This window comes from Myotis nattereri (assembly GCF_964212035.1).
Source record: "Myotis nattereri genome assembly, chromosome: 13".
NCBI classification, from domain to species: domain Eukaryota; kingdom Metazoa; phylum Chordata; class Mammalia; order Chiroptera; family Vespertilionidae; genus Myotis; species Myotis nattereri.
This window is the reverse complement of record NC_138088.1, coordinates 51,802,602-51,818,258: the sequence shown is the minus strand read 5'-3', so window position 1 is coordinate 51,818,258 and position 15,657 is coordinate 51,802,602. Positions and strand designations below refer to the sequence as shown.

General features: G+C 50.7%; 1 protein-coding gene across 4 annotated transcripts in view; it reads left to right on the top strand.

Annotated features, from left to right (window-relative positions):
- NRAP (nebulin related anchoring protein) overlaps positions 1–15,657 on the top strand; it is a 64,889-nt gene that overhangs the window by 36,907 nt on the left and 12,325 nt on the right. For all 4 annotated transcript variants that reach the window (XM_081104711.1, XM_081104710.1, XM_081104709.1 and 1 more), the window contains 10 exons: positions 1,130–1,228; positions 3,080–3,184; positions 3,902–4,009; positions 4,539–4,652; positions 6,244–6,441; positions 7,642–7,746; positions 9,232–9,330; positions 11,471–11,575; positions 11,944–12,051; positions 12,922–13,233. In XM_081104711.1, coding sequence (XP_080960837.1) covers positions 1,130–1,228; positions 3,080–3,184; positions 3,902–4,009; positions 4,539–4,652; positions 6,244–6,441; positions 7,642–7,746; positions 9,232–9,330; positions 11,471–11,575; positions 11,944–12,051; positions 12,922–13,233 — 1,353 coding nt within the window. The remainder of the gene's footprint in view (positions 1–1,129; positions 1,229–3,079; positions 3,185–3,901; positions 4,010–4,538; positions 4,653–6,243; positions 6,442–7,641; positions 7,747–9,231; positions 9,331–11,470; positions 11,576–11,943; positions 12,052–12,921; positions 13,234–15,657) is intronic.

Genomic DNA, 15,657 nt, shown 5'->3' with positions numbered 1-15,657 from the left:
ATCTTTTAGCACCTTTTCCCAACCATCTCGCTGCAGTCTGGCATGCTTCCAGGTTAGTGTCACATGGGGTTGACCTCTTAATTTTCAGACGGAACGTGAGGCTCCATCAGAAGAGCCACGCAAGCACCCCCACCTATCAGTGAAAGCAGCCGTCAGCAAACCTTTTTTTGTGAAGGACCAGATAGTAAATATTTTTGGCTTTATGGGGCCGCACGGTTTCTGTCACAACCCTTCAATCACCTCTGTCATTGTAGCGTGAAAGCAGCCACAGGCAGTACGCAAATGAATGAGCATGGGGTGTTCCCATAAAATTTTATTTACAAAGTCAGGGGATGGATATTGAGCTGTGACTTCTTAAGACAACCCACGATATGGGAGTGCTCATAAAATGCTTGTTTGATTGGAGGCAAGGTACGCTTCCTAATTCCATGAAGATGGCAACCGTTCTATTCTTTTGAGAATGTGCTTTGATTGAAAGACAAATTCATTTAAGCACGATTTTTAGAATCAAAATGGGGCTTGTAGGTCTTCACCAGCGTTTGAATTTGTTGTTGTTGTTGTTTCAAGCTGCATGATGACTCCCATTACCCTTTTCCTTGTTATTGTTAACCATTGTTAACCAAAACTGAACCGGGGTCAGAATTGGTTAGATAGTGTATGATCACTCACTGTTAAATGCGAGGGTTTTGACTGTGATCATCTCTGCCAAGTCCTTTTGTGGAAAGAAAATTAGACAGCTTCCATTGATAAATGTAACTATGAATGTTCTTTTCTTGCCTCGGAGACTCAAACGAAGATCTGTAAACAACTGTGAGGCAGTATTTGAAGCCTATAAAAAAAGACATCCTTTCCTAAGTGTGTCTCCCACAGCATTTTACTGGTATAACCTAATTTTGAGATGTTTTCTTTGCACCAGGTAGATAGACTTTAATGTTAATTGACACGAGGTTATTCTTAAATGGAAACAAATATTAACCTGAAGCCACTGAGGGTATAAAGATGGAGGAAGCCGAATAATAATTATGTTCACAAATTCACTCTAATCTCAAGCAACCTATGATTTTTCTCTTTCAAATGGCATGAAAGAGCCGCACAAAATTCACAGCTTTGATCTTTTTCTGCTCAACAGAAGAAGTACCGTCAGCATCCAGATGCTTTGAAGTTTACCAGCATTAAAGACACTCCGGAGATGGTCCAGGCCAGAATTAGTTACACCCAAGCAGTGGATGTAAGCGATAATGTATATACATTATGACTCTGAGAGTGGGCGCCTCTTTCAACCCTGCGATTGAAGCCGAGGGGTTCTTGGCTTGCTCCTTCTGCTGCTCTCGGGATGAAGGCGCGTCTTGTCCTTTGCTGAGGCTCACCTTAGCGGGGTGCTGCCTCATTAGGATGTGGGGTGGGGGGTGTGAACGCTTTCAGGATGCCAACTGGGGCTCCGCCACCCCACAGCCCCAGGCTCACTTTTTCCTGTTTGGATGTCGGGAAGATTTGTCTGTGGTGGGGCCTTCCCCCCACCCCCACCCCCCACCCCCACCCACCCCTGCCCCGGCTCCTTTTGTTTTAAAGCATGGTTTGCAGAACTGGAACTTTCGAGGTGCAATTCTCAGTAGATGGAACACTGAAGCCAGGCTCAGGGCTCCTGGGGTCTGAAGGACAGGAATTCTTCCTCTTGGAATTTCCCAAGGCTTTGGAAATGATTTGGATCTCGTGTATGTACCTTGGGCTAAACTGCCAAGCCACGTCTCATCTCCCCAGTTTAACGTCAGCCGAGACCTGGCCTTTTGTCCTCTCAGCTCAGGGTTCATTGAAAGACGGGGTGCTATAAAAAGTCACCCGAGGACGCCCGGTTTGGCTGACTCCGCTGAGAGAGGGCCACAGATCTCTGTGCAGGGCACACACGCCTGTGAAATGTCTTCAAACCATTCAACTTGCTACGAGGAAAATCTACCAGCCTTATGGGGAGCGGTTTCAGAATGCTCCCCTGTTTCCCAATTGGGCCAGGTATTCCGGTTGTGCCTTATTCGACAGGCATTCTGAAATGGCCCGAGCACCCGTCCGAATATGTTCTGGGATGATTTAAAAACGCTCAGGCTTAGGAATGTATCCTATCTTGATAATCAGCCATCAGGATCAAATTGGATTCTGAGAAACACGAACTTTTTTGTATGAAGGAAAACAGTACCTGCTTCTTCCTTACCCTAACCAACTCTAGGGGGCAGTGCTGTGATGCACAGAAACTTGGACACATCGGATATGATTCGGGGTGGAAAAAAGCCCAGTTTAGAAACTTTCTCTGTGGCTGTTGCCAGAGCCATGTGTCCCTGCTCACTACCAGAATATCCCAAAGCCCAAATCAGAATTCTGGGTGAACAGTGCCCTAGACCCACCCAGGAGACAGTTTTTAAAAAATATATATATATTTTATTGAATTCTGAGAGGAAGGGAGAGGGGGAGAGAGATAGAAACATCCATGATGAGAGAGAATCATTGATCAGCTGCCTCCTGCTCGCTCCTACTGGGGATTGAACCTGCAACGCAGGCATGTGCCCTTGACCGGATTGAACCCGAGACCCTTCAGTCCACAGGCCGACGCTCTATCCACTGAGCCAAACCAGCTAGCGCAGGAGACAGTTTGAGCACAAGAATCCTTGCAATGGGAGAGGGATGAGGATTGATGTAAATCCAGGGAAAACCTCACCTGTGGATGAGCCATCGTCTCTCATGCCGCCTGAGTTTTGATGCCCTCTCTTAGCTTATATAGTTAATAACAAAATCACGGATGTTAACCGGACCTCATTGGTCATTTGACACCCGTCTCAGCCGTGTGCTACCAGTGGAGCGTTAACCCAGGGTGCAGTTTCAGCCTGTCGTGTTCTGAGCGGGGATGTAGAACTCGGGAGGGAATGAAGCGTGTGTCCCCACGCTGGCTGTGAAATCCACACGGAGGCAGGGCGCCCGTGGTCCTGTCTCTGGGGAGGTGGCAGCTGCCTCACCTTTGTTGGTTGGAGTTTAACTTGGCTGATGGCTGCGTGGGGGAGGCTTCTGGGTTTAATGCGAAACCTCTCTCCGCCCACAGAGGTTATACAGGGAACAAGGAGAAAACATAAAGCATCATTACACGCAGACAGCCGACCTCCCGGAAGTCCTGCTGGCCAAGCTCAATGCCATGAATATCAGCGAGGTGAGGCTGGTGGAGGGGTACGGGTTTTCATTGTGGGGCCTCGGGACCTGCGCAGACACACAGCATCCTGTGCCCAGAAGGTCCCCGCTTGGTGTGATGCTCTGTCATTGTCTTGGAATGTGTGATATTTTTGAACAAGGGGCCCCGCATTCCCATTTGCACTGGGCCCTGCGGATTAGGTGGCTGGTCCTGCAGGAGCGCCGAGGTCATTTACAAGGAGGAGCCTAAGAGAAATGCCTTAGTGCAAGGGGCATGTGCACTGTGGGACTGGTATGTGGGCATCAGAATACAGGTGAGTCTATCCAGCGGCTGTGGCAAGGAGAGAGACTGGGGCCTTCACCTCCAGAGTCTCTGTCAGCCCCCCTACCTGTTCCTTGATGGAGACAGCCGGGTTCTCTTTATCCTACGTAAAGAGCCATGCACGTACAGCCTCACGCCTCCTTCTTGCAGTTGACCTGCTGCTCACAGAAATCTGGGTCTGTCTGCCTCCAAAGCTCTTGCTTTGTAACCCCCGTCCCCTCCCCACACACCCCCTCCCCCATAGGTGGGCAGGAGCCAGGATCCAGCTCTTTGGTGATTTGTGCTAAACCCCAGGGATCTCTGACTTCCCAACTGGGAGACAAACCCACGACAAACCAGATTCCCGTTTTGGTAACGGGAGCTTGGGAAGCCAGCAGGCCACATGACGGTCTCTACTGGTGCACATCTTCCCAACAGACACGGTATAAGGAATCCTGGAGCAAGCTACGAGACGGCGGGTATAAACTGAGGCTGGACGCCATCCCATTCCAGGCGGCGAAGGCCTCCGGTGAAATCATCAGCGATGTGAGCATCCATCTCCATTACCGTGGCAGCGTTTAATTCTAACCGATGTGGTTGCCTTCTGCCCCTGACCCCAGCCTGTGGATAATACCCTCTCCTCTCCCAACCGACTATGGCAGGGCAATCAGATAACGACCAATGAGAAAGGACGTACCTGACAACAAAAGAACTGCCCTGGCTGGGGTACAAAGCCAGATGCTTTGTAAACATGGACCCTGGGCAGATGAAATGCACCCTCCGCCCAGCGTGTTCCTAAAGCAGGTCCCTGTGCGGAGACTGCTGACAATGCACCCACCTTCTTCCAGCGTGGGCCGCCCGAGCGCTCACTCATCCTGCCATGTCACATCCCAGCCCTTTAGTCATTGGGAGTCTTGCATATGAAAGAACGGGCCCTTTGACGACTCCCACGCGTTTCTTTTAACTCACCCAGTCACTGTCAAAAGAACAAAACATTTTCGCCCAATGCCCACCTCTTCCATTCCGTGTCCCTTGTCCCCGAGCTGTTACTCTCTCCTGTTCTCTTTCCCTTTAGTACAAATACAAAGAGGCATTTGAGAAAATGAAAGGGCAGATGCTCGGCTCCCGGAGCTTGGAAGACGATATCAGCCTTGCGCATTCAGTGTACGCCAGCTCGCTGCAGAGTGAAGTGAGTGGGAGAAGAATGCTACAGAGCCGCACCCCCCCCCCCACCTCCCCACCTCACCCCCTACCATGCGCCGCTGGCTAATGTCGATCGTCCTCTGGTTGCGGGGACTGTCTCTGTGGCTTGGTCAGGCCCCTTGGCCCCTCTGGGTTTCAGCTTCTTCCTCCGTCAAGTGAGAGGTTGGGCTAGCTGACCCCTTACTCCTTCCAGGCTGGGAGTTCTATGATTTTTGCCCAACGGCCTCTAAAAGGGACCTGAAGTCTGGATTTGGATTGCAGAAGCGTTTTGTTGGGTCTGCAGTGAATTCATTGCAAGCCTTTAAAAACGGGAACTTTCACATTAAAGTTTTGGGCTTCTGGCCAGGAGGCGGCTCTGGAGTCTGCAAAGCTACAGGTGCCGTTGATTACGGAGAGCTGCATTTAGAGGGACCTGGGCCTTCCTGGTCATGCAGCCCGACCCCCTCGCTCCCTCGTCCCCCACTTCCTCCTTCACTTCTTTTTGCTGCCTGTCTGGCTCCTGGAGGCATCTCAGATTACAACCCTTGACTTTACCCCTCTGGATGCTGGCACATGTGTGTTCCCTGCCCCCTGGCACATATTAGTATATGTGGGACTTGGCTAGTAGTAGTGATGAAATCTGATATGTGGCAACATGTTACAGAGGACCAAACACTTTTACATGCAATGTCTCATTTAACCGTCAGACTCTCTCTGGGAACGTCATCTGTTTATTCATCCTGGGTGGGTGTACTGATGAGGAGACCTATGCTCTGGGTGGCTCAGCCCCTTGCCCAAGATCAGCTGGAAAGGGGCAGAACCAGGACGTGGAGCCAGCTCCGCATCTTACACTCTTTCCACAACTTCCTGTGTTCTCTGCCTCAGTGCCCCATTTCTATCATTGTTTTCCCCATTCTGTCGTGGGGTGCTGACCTAAGAGTATGGGGTTGGACATGAATTGTCCTTGGCTTTATGGTAGAGGTGAGGGGAGGATTCGCAGGGGTGGGACTGGGGGTAGGCAGGAGTGGCTGCAGCTAAGAGGTGGTGATTACGCGTCTGACTCCCAAGAAGCCTGGAGTGAGCTTCACAGGCCTGCAGACAGCTCCTCCCGGGACTCGGTGGAGCTTGTGGTCTGCCAACAGGCCCCTCCCTTTCTCCCCCCGGGATGCGGGTTGGGCCCTTGGAAATATCCACCCCTCCAAACTGGCTTCCTAGGTGGCCACCCACTACACCTGGCTCCCAGAGTTCCTGGGAGGGCATCTGATGCTTTGAAAAAGCTTTCATAAGCTAGCTTGAGAGGAAACTCCATGGTGTCTAGAACCTGAACTTGAGAAGGTGAAGGGAAGAACCTGTGGTGGGAGGGCTCGGGTCGCCATGCATCTTTTTGCCTTGGGAAAATGGGAAGAGCCCGTCTTGAGCGTTAGGACCTGGAGATTAGTTCTGTGTATTAAGCCAGTCCCCAAAGCAAGGAACCCTGTCCCTGCCAAGAACCTCCCCCAGACTTCCCTGGGACAGTGGCATGGCAGTCGCTGTCCCTGATGCCCCTGAGGCGAATGGTGGCTTTGAAATAGCTGCCGTGGATCTGTCTGCCCCTCTAGGTGAATTACAAGAAAGGCTTTGAACGCTCAAAGGCGCAGTTCCATCTGCCGTTGGACATGGTCACCCTGGTGCATGCCAAGAAGGCGCAGAGCCTGGCCAGCGACCAGGACTACAGACACCCGCTCCCCCAGTACACATCCTTGGCGGAGGACCTGAGGCTCAGCTGTGCCAAGAGAGCTCACAAGTTGCAGAGCGAGGTAAGGAGACCTGGCCTCTCTCTCCCAGGGCTCTTTCCTCTCCGATTTGCCCACAAGGCACTGACCTGGCGGCTCCCTTTGGCTCAGTGGGGGCCTCCAGAGAAGGGATACCCAAAACTTGGGGTTTCTTTGAAAACCCCCCTCCCCCCATGTTCCTACCTAGCTCTTCATAGAAAGCACAGCTGCACAGATCTAATAACAACAGCCATCTATGGAGTATTTCTGCTGAATTCCCAGCCTGGCGTTTTCATTCGTTATCGCATTTAAACCTCAAAATGACCCTGTACTAATAGTCTTGGTCCCATTTTACAGAGAAATAATAGTGAGGCTGGAAGGAGTCGGGCAGCTTGCCCAAGGTCACGTGGCTGTACACGAGAAGGGGAACTGAGCCTGGAAGTGCATTCGTGGCTTACGTCTCTGTTTTCTGAAGCAGGCAGGGGAGGGGGGAGGGGGAAGAGGACCTCCTCCCTCCCAAGGAGATATAGGACGTCTCAGCAGCCTCCTTAGCTTGCCGGGCTCTTGTGCTGTGAGACTGGCATTAACGGGCCTGTGTCAGAAAGGAAACGGCGCCAGCCCAGCGGCACTCAGATCTGGGTATCTGTCGTCTGCTCAGATTTTATGCCCGTGTGCGGCGTTTACTGAATGACAGAAGCTGACAGGAACCGCAGAGCAGCTGTAGGGACGGGAGCTGCCAGGCTCAGCTCGCGGGCCCTTTGTCACTTGAGCACAGCCCTCGCTGGCCCCACCTCTCCCCCTGATAGCGATTTGAAGGCAGCGCGCCCAGCGGGACCTAGGTGGCTGAAGGGGAGTGAACTTGGGGGCCCTTTAAAGTGTCAGCCCACATCACTGAGGTACCCGCATGTGCCTTACTCAGCAGACTCAGGCAGGCCTTTGCGACATTCTTCTGGATTCATTCATTAGTTCTTTCTTAACCTTCCACTGGGTTTTGTTTTAGAAGACCTGTCAGACCATTTCCACGTTTGCCCCGAGTCGACTGACTTTCTAACCGCCATCCGCCCCAGCGTTTGTTTTCCTAATGAGCATTCACTAAGCTGTTGGCTGAGTATGAGACATCTGGAGAGACCGGCTTGGCCCTGAGTCCCAGCCACGGCGCTGTCCTGTCCCGGGTCCTCTGGCTTCTCTCTGCTCCTTTGTTCTGCAAGTTTGGCTCTTCTGATTCCTAGTGTTGTTTTTTTGTAGAATGAGTACCGGTCGGACTTGAACTTCATGCGAGGGGTGGCCTGTGTCATTCCAGGCACGTTAGAGATTGAAGGAAGAAAAAGAGCGTCTGAACTCATCAGTGAGGTAACTGGGACTCAAGGGGTGAGGGCTGTCAGTATATTTCTACAGCAGAGGTTGTTGCATAGTCATCGGGTGTTTTTTGTTTTGTTTTTAAATATATTTTTATTGAATTCAGAGGTGAGAGAGAGAGAGAGAGAGAGAGAGATATCAGTGATGAGAGAGAATCATTGATTGGCTGTCTCCTGCATGTCCCACAATGGGGATTGAGCCCACAACCTGGGCATGTGACCTAACTGGGAATTGAACTGTAACCTCCTGGTTCATAAGTCGATGCTCAGCTACTGAGCCATGCCGGCTGGGTACCATCTGTTTGTTGTCACTGTGAAAGTGAGTTATATGTTCCACTATTAACATTGGTGACTAGCCGCTAACCTCTTGCCCGGCTTCTCTTCTTTGCACTGGATTCTCCATTTAGACCAAATGCCATTTAAGACAGCTTTGCAGCTAGCGAGTCAGTTCTGTTGTGAACATAAAAGAATTATTCACACTTCACTGACTCATTAGCTGTATCTCCCGGTGTCCTTTTGGAGATTGGCGCTGTGGTGCAGTATAAACAGGGTAGGCTTTAGAGACCAACAGCTGGAGGCTGAAATTCCACTCGTTTGCTGTGTGACATCAAGCTAGTCACCTAACCTCTCTGAGCCTCAACATTTTAATCAGCCAAATGGGGATACTTTTACAACCTTTGTTTAGTTTTTGTTATGATTGGGACTCATCGAAGCTCGGTGCTTCTCTGGTGGCTGTACATGAAATGGTTGCTCTAAGCTGGATCATAGTTTCTTGGTAGAATTATAGAGGTTTAGAATTCTAAGCTCCTTGAATCCTGAGGAATCTTGCTCGCCCTTGAGGGCTTTGGGACTTCTATTCATGGTAGATCAAGGACAGGAGGGCATAATGGAAGGCTGTGGAAGCGAAGGGTGGTCAGTGGCCAGATTGGGTAGTATTAGATGGGCTGATGGCTTGCTTACACCAGCGGAATTGGCCAAAGTTTAGATTTAACTTTGTGCTTCACTTTTCCAATGAAATCTCCAAAACAAGTGGTTTCTAAACCTTGTGGTGCATTGGAATTCTCATGGATCTTGTTAGGATCCAGAGCCTTGGGTCCACTGCCAATTTACTGAATCCTGATCTCCTGGGGTGGGTGCAGGCATATGTACAGGTGTTTCTGGTATGTTTCCAACGCTGAGGAGCCCTGGATTTATGACGAGCAAAGGTTGGGAGCAGAACTGGAATTTCAATAGTCACGTTCACATTCATAGCAAAGGGCTAGCTCTCCCTTTCCCGCTGGTTAAGTGTCTGATTCGGTCTGTCCTATGCTCCTCTCTGCTCCTCCATCCCATTGAATTCTGAGGCCATAGAGCAAATGACAGACTCGATTCCAGCTGACAGACTACCAGCCTTTGCAAAAAGAGGTTTTATCACCAGTGTTTCAAGAGCTGGTCTTATATCTTACCACGTCTTCTTCTTCCTTCTCGTGTGTGAATTCAGAGCAAATACCGTCAGCATCCCCAGTCATTCAAGTACACAGCTGTGACCGACACCCCCAGCCTCCTTCAAGCAAAACTCAGCAACCAGATTACGAACGAGGTAAAGTCTCCCCCTGATGGCTTTGAAACGGGCTTTGGAGAAACTGCTAGATTGTTAAAAATATGTGTGACTGTGTGTGGGTTTGGGGAGGTGGTGCAAAGCCTGGGTGTTTGCATGGAGGTTTAGGAGAAGAGAACGCCATTATACAGAGCTTAAATATTTCCCCGAAGGAGAAGAGGCCCAGGTGGAAATCTGGTTGTCTTCCGTCTCGTCCAAGTGCAATCACAGACCAGCAGGCAGCATCTGCTTCTCCCGGGAGCTTGTTAGAAATGCTGAGCCTCAGGCCCCACCCCAGACCCACTGACTGCGTATTAACCTTTGAGACATACTGGTGTGCCATTCATTTGTTCTGTCTCAGCAAATATTGGGTAACCACTTTTGTAGCGCCATTCTGATGGTTGTCATGGGGGGATTTGTGGTGAGCCAAGGATAGTCCTAGAGCAGTGATGGTGAACCTTTTGAGCTCGGCGTGTCAGCATTTTGAAAAACCCTAACTTAACTCTGGTGCCGTGTCACATATAGAAAATTTTTGATATTTGCAACCATAGTAAAACGAAGACTTATATTTTTGATATTTATTTTATGTATTTAAATGCCATTTAACAAAGAAAAATCAACCAAAAAAATGAGTTCGCACGTCACCTCTGACACGCGTATCATAGGTTCGCCATCACTGTCCTAGAGTATGTTGTTTGTCAGACTTCTCGAATTTCTACCTCGTCGTGTCTTCTCACTCATCCTTTACCCAGTTTACACTTTAATACATCTATCGGAGGGGGAACCAAGGAAAGGAATCTCATGTTAAACCATCTTTTCAATTCTGTTTCTTCTTAGTGGCTGCCGGACAAGCTTGAAATAGAAAGTGAACTTGGCAGAGAATTAAATTTTGCATCATCTTTAGTTTATAAGATTCTCCCCCTGACTCTAACTCTTAGAAGTCGGTTGAGATTTGGCTATTTCTACTATTAGTTCCCACTCTCACTTGGGATAAGTACGTCCCAAGGGCTTCTTTCATGAGTTGTAAGTTTTAAATTCCAGTTGAACCTTTCCTGTTCGAGTGGTGAGCTGGATGCTGTGGGGTAACAAAACCTGTTATGGCCTCAAAGAGCTCAGCCAACACAGACCCATTTCTCATCACATGAATAAATGCTTTTGCCCTGGCGGAGACCCCTCAGGCTGGCCCTGGGGTGGCTGCCCCTGTGGCAGGATCTGCAGTTTTAGGAAAAAACGCAGACTAGGGTTTGGGAACGTCCCTTGCACATGGCAGCGTTTCTCCTACACGTCCCACGTCTTCGTGTTGTCTTGACACTGAGTCCTTGAGGGAAAAGTTTATGTGGGAAGAACGTTGAGATAGACTACCTAAACGGTTTTTCTTTCCTCGGACTATTATTGAGTGAAGTGTAGGGGAGGAAAAAAACACCTTTTTCTTTCCCTTCTGAGGGTCTGGGCCAGGGCTCTGTGACAAAAGACAGATTAACGAGAGAAAAGCACAAACGTTTATTTAATATGCATGTCAGGTGGTAGGGGAGCCTTTGTAAAGAACCGAAGACCTGAAGACATGGTTAAGCCCGAGCGTTATTACACTGGGTTTGAGGAAAAGTGAAAAGTCCTGGGGAAATGTGACAGGACAAAGGGTATCCGCTAAGTGTAGGAAAGTGGGGGACATTCAGCAAGGTCTGTTTGCTCAGCTCCTCTCCGCGTCCTGCGGCGTCCCTTTCGTCTTCGGAGATAAGGATGCTGTTTCCTCAGGTGTAGGGAGGGCACCCGCACTGGAGGGGCTCGTGACCTGCCTCGGGGGGGGGGGTGGTGGGGGGAGCCAGAGAGCATCCTTGTAGCACCTGCACTTCTCACATCCCTTCCGCTTGGGTGCCCTGTTTGGAGGTATCACGTCCTGAGCCCTGTCAAAAGTAACTTGCAGTCTCTTATTATACATTTTATGTCACTCAATTCAACTCATGCAAAAAGCCTTCGTGGACAGAAACATCTTGCCCAAGGCTGGCGGTGCACCCACAGCACAGCGAAAGGCCTTTTACAGATGTGTTTCCCGACTGCAAGCGAGGGAGGGACCTCCAGGCCTGCAGACATGCACCGCGCTGATCTTCTTGCTTTTCTTGCTTTTCCTGTCTTTCTCTTTGCCCAGCGCCTCTACAAAGCAGCTGGGGAGGATGCGAGACACCAGTACACGATGACCCTGGGGCTGCCCGAGTTCGTCCGAGCGAAAACAAATGCGGCCAACCTGAGTGACGTAAGCCTTTCTTGTTGCTGAAGTTCAAGCACACGCCAAAGCCACGTATGTCTGTGACGTGACCTAACAGTGACCCTTCCGGCGTTCACAGGAACGTGAAAACACACACACACACACACACACACACGTGTCTTTTCGATGCGCATGTTAAACAGACCTTTTCACAAATGTGTTGCGTTCCTAACATGTCAGAGCCCACGACAGCGACAGCAGGTGTGCTGATGAGATTTTCTTTGCAAAACAGAAAGCTCTCGCTTGTCAGAAATCGGTTCTGGGACACGGTGCTACAGAATGAAAGGGGTAGCCTTTGTTCATTGATTCATGTGATTTTTTTTAAAAAAGAAAATCTACATGTGTTTCCGTTGTAGGCAAAATACAAGGAGTCTTGGCATAATCTCCGTGCTCAAGGCTACAAGCTGACAATAGACGCGCTCCCCTTCCAGGCTGCTCGGGTCTCTGGAGATATCGCCAGTGATGTGAGTGGAATGATATGACCTTCTGTCTCGCCTAATTTCTGTTAACTTCATGTAAAACCAGGTCTGCAGCTGATTTTCCTGAATTAAAGCAAATCTCTCGCCGTGTGAGACAGGATGTCACCTGCAGAATATATTAGTTACGAATGAGATTCTCTGACAGAGGGAGGGGAAGCGAGCTTTTGTTAATCAGAAGCTAAATTCAGACAAAGGTCTCGGGCAGGAAGGAGATGGTGATTTATTTCTAATTGCGATGTCGAGGCCACCGTCCCTCTGGACCCGGGGAACTGCCTGCTTTCTCACGCCACCCAGAATTAGAGAGAAAACGCGCCAGAGAAATTGTACTGAGCCCGAGCACGTCTCGCTCCGGGCTCTCTGCAGATCCACACGCCGGCTGTGTGCTAGGATTTGCTGGCTGTGTGCAGCTGCTCTGTTGATGGCGTCCATCGCGTTGGGACATGAAGGTGACTTTCTCTTCCCCACAAACAAGTCACAGAAAATGTGGACTTCAGATAAACGGGTCCTGTCTTTTGGGTTTCACGTTTTGCCAAGTGCGAAAGGATACATTTATTTTTAACCCTTTTTGATGAATTCCTCTTGGCCACAGGAGATGCGGGCAGTGTGGAGAGTGGGGACCTCGCTTTGGTCCCGAGGACCTGGCTGTAATTAGCAAGGAAGGATGGGGGGATGTTTTAATTGTTGGTCCCCCAGGCAGGAAGCCTGCTCCCAGGCTGGCCTCACTGTGGCTTTTCTTATAATCATCACTTCCTACTGTCAGAACAGGCGACTTTTCTAGGGTCTGCGGTGAGAACGTGCAGGTGGGATTTCAGCAGGTGGCACGCCAGCCCCTGACCCGCGGGCCTTCTCTTCCAGTTTCTCTACAGACATGACTTTGTGAAGGAGCGAGGGAGGCTGATCGGGGCGCGGAGTGTCAGCGACGACCCCCGGCTCCGGCACTGCCGGCGGGTGGGCCAGCTGCAGAGCGAGCTGCAGTACAGGAGGCAGGCAGTGGGCAGCCAAGCACAGTACCACCTGCCCATGGACATGGTGCACCTGGTCCACGCCAGGAAGGCCCAGGCCCTGGCCAGCGACCACGACTACAGGACACGGTGCCACGAGTTCACGGCGCTGCCCGAGGACCTGAAGATGGCCTGGGCCAAGAAAGCTCACGCCCTGCAGAGTGAGGTAGGGGCACCTGGTGGGTCAGACACCAGCTCCTGACCCTCCTCCTACCAGCAAGCCTGGGTGTAACTTACAATCTCTGCTCCCTCCTTAGCTGTCAGACACTCCCTATGCCCAACGACGACTTGCTCAGTCTGTGTTATCTGGGTTGGAGTTAGTCAATCCGTCATTCAACAAACATTTATTGAGCACCTGCTATGCACTGGGTGTTATTCTAGGTGCTGGGACTACAGCAGCCAACAAAAAAATGTCCTGTGCTCTTGGTGGTTCCATGATATGGGAGCGAGATAAAATAGGATAAGTCGAATATTTAGTGGGATGCCTGCTGTGGAGACAAACAAAGCTGGGAAGTGGGTAGGAGGGTGTGATTGTGTGTATGTGTACATACACACGTGAAATGGAAGACGGGGTCATGGAAACGGTGGCATTCGCGCAAAGAGCAACGAGATGCTGGAAGGGAATGGAGCTCTCCAGCAAACAGAATAGGAAATTCAAAGGCTGAGCCCAGAGCAGGAGCAGCCTCAGCATATTTGAGGCCAGAGTGAAGCAGGAGGGTGAGTGGGGAGGACGTCACAGGGTCCGAGAGAGAAGAGGGGCCCGATCGTTAATGGCAGAGGTGATGGTGATGATAGAAAAGTCATGTCTTGCAGCTGACACTGACTGATCGCCGTTACTGTCACCCTCGCTACGGTGCTGGGAGGTTACTCATGTTTCATTTTACTTTTTATATATGTTTTTATGATTTTTGAGAGAGAAAGGGGGAGGGACACAGAGATAGAAACATCGATGAAAGAGGAACATCATCCATTGGCTGCCTCCTGTAGGCCCTCTACTGGGGATGGAGCCTGCAACCTGGGCATGTGTCCTGACTGGGAATTGGACAATCCACCTCTTGGTTCCTGGGTCGATGCCCAACCACTGAGCAACACCAGCCAGGCTCTTACCCCTGTGTTTAAGATGAGGTCACCTGGGAAGTGTCGAGGCAGGGCTGGCTCCGGAGCCCACACTTGGTACCATCCTGCCCTTCCAGAGGGAGCTCCCTGCGGGGAGTCATGGTTCCTACAGCTCAGAGCAGACACTGAGGCCCAGAAAGAGGAGGTCCTCTCCCAGGCAAGCGCACCAAGCAGGCTGGAGGTCAGCTCCAGTCCCAGGCCCCCTCCAAGCCTGGGGTCCTCGGCGGGGACATGGCAACGATGGTAACGTGTGATCAGCACGTACGGGCTATGCGCGCATTGGCTCTCTAGGCCCAGGAGGGAGGCGCTCTCATTTCAGAGCACAGCCCACGGGACTCTTGTCACATCCACCCTCATCATCCATATCAGGGTTTCTCAACTCTGGCACCTTTGACATTTGGGGCTGGAGAATTCCTTGTCGTGGGGGCCATCCTGGCAGCATCCAGGCTTCTACCCAGTAGATACCAATAGCACCCACCTTCCCCCAGTGTGACAGTCAAGTATGTCTTAAAATATTTCCAGATGTACCTGGGGGACAGCAGTGCGCCCGGGGGAGAAGCCATTTCTCAGTTGAGAACTGGTCTGTATGAGGCACGCAGCACGGTGCCTGGTCCATGGAAAACCCCAGTAAGAATGAGCTGTTCTGATGACGTTCCCTACACCAGGCCTCCCAATTCTGGTCGCCCTCAGGCAACGACTATTCTTAGTTTGCTTATGGCACAGGCACATTATTCTAAGCACATGATTGATGATTAATGATGATACAATGATTGAATCAACGAATGATGTTCCAGTTATTATTATAATTTCCTGGAACTACAGGGTTGCACTGTTCACCCTCAGGTTGAGTGTGGAGCAGGGTCACAAACTGGCCGGGAAATGACTTGTTCAAGACCATGTAGCCAGTACGAGGCCAAGCGGGGCACTTGTCTCCCGACTCCGGCTCAGTGCTCTCCAGCTCCCCCAGGTGGCCGGATTAGGAAACCCAGGTGCTCTAGCTCCTGAGGCGTCTCTCCAGGGCCCCAGGTGTGGCATGCCCAGAGGACAGCAGCTGGTGGCACTTCTGAGACTCTGAACAATCGTTTGAACATCAAAATGGTCCTGTAGGTGGAAATAAGAACCCCTCCTTTGCAGGATGGTGTGTGAACTGAACGAGAGGAGTCTAAAGCAATGCACACCTTATGCAAGGCAGTGATTATAATGATTCTTATTAGGATGACAAATATACCCTTCCCATGGTCACCTCCTAGGCGCAACTGCTGACACGCTCCTGTTAGAAATCAGGGACCCAGCCTGGCCAGTGTGGATCAGTGGTTGAGCGTCGACCTATGTATGAACCAGGAGGTCAGGGTTTGATTCCTGTTCAGGACACATGTCCAAGTTGCAGGCTCAATCCCCAGTAGGGGGCATGCAGGAGGCAGCCGATCGGCGATTCTCTCTCATCTCTTTCTCCCTCTCCCTTCCTCTCTGAAAT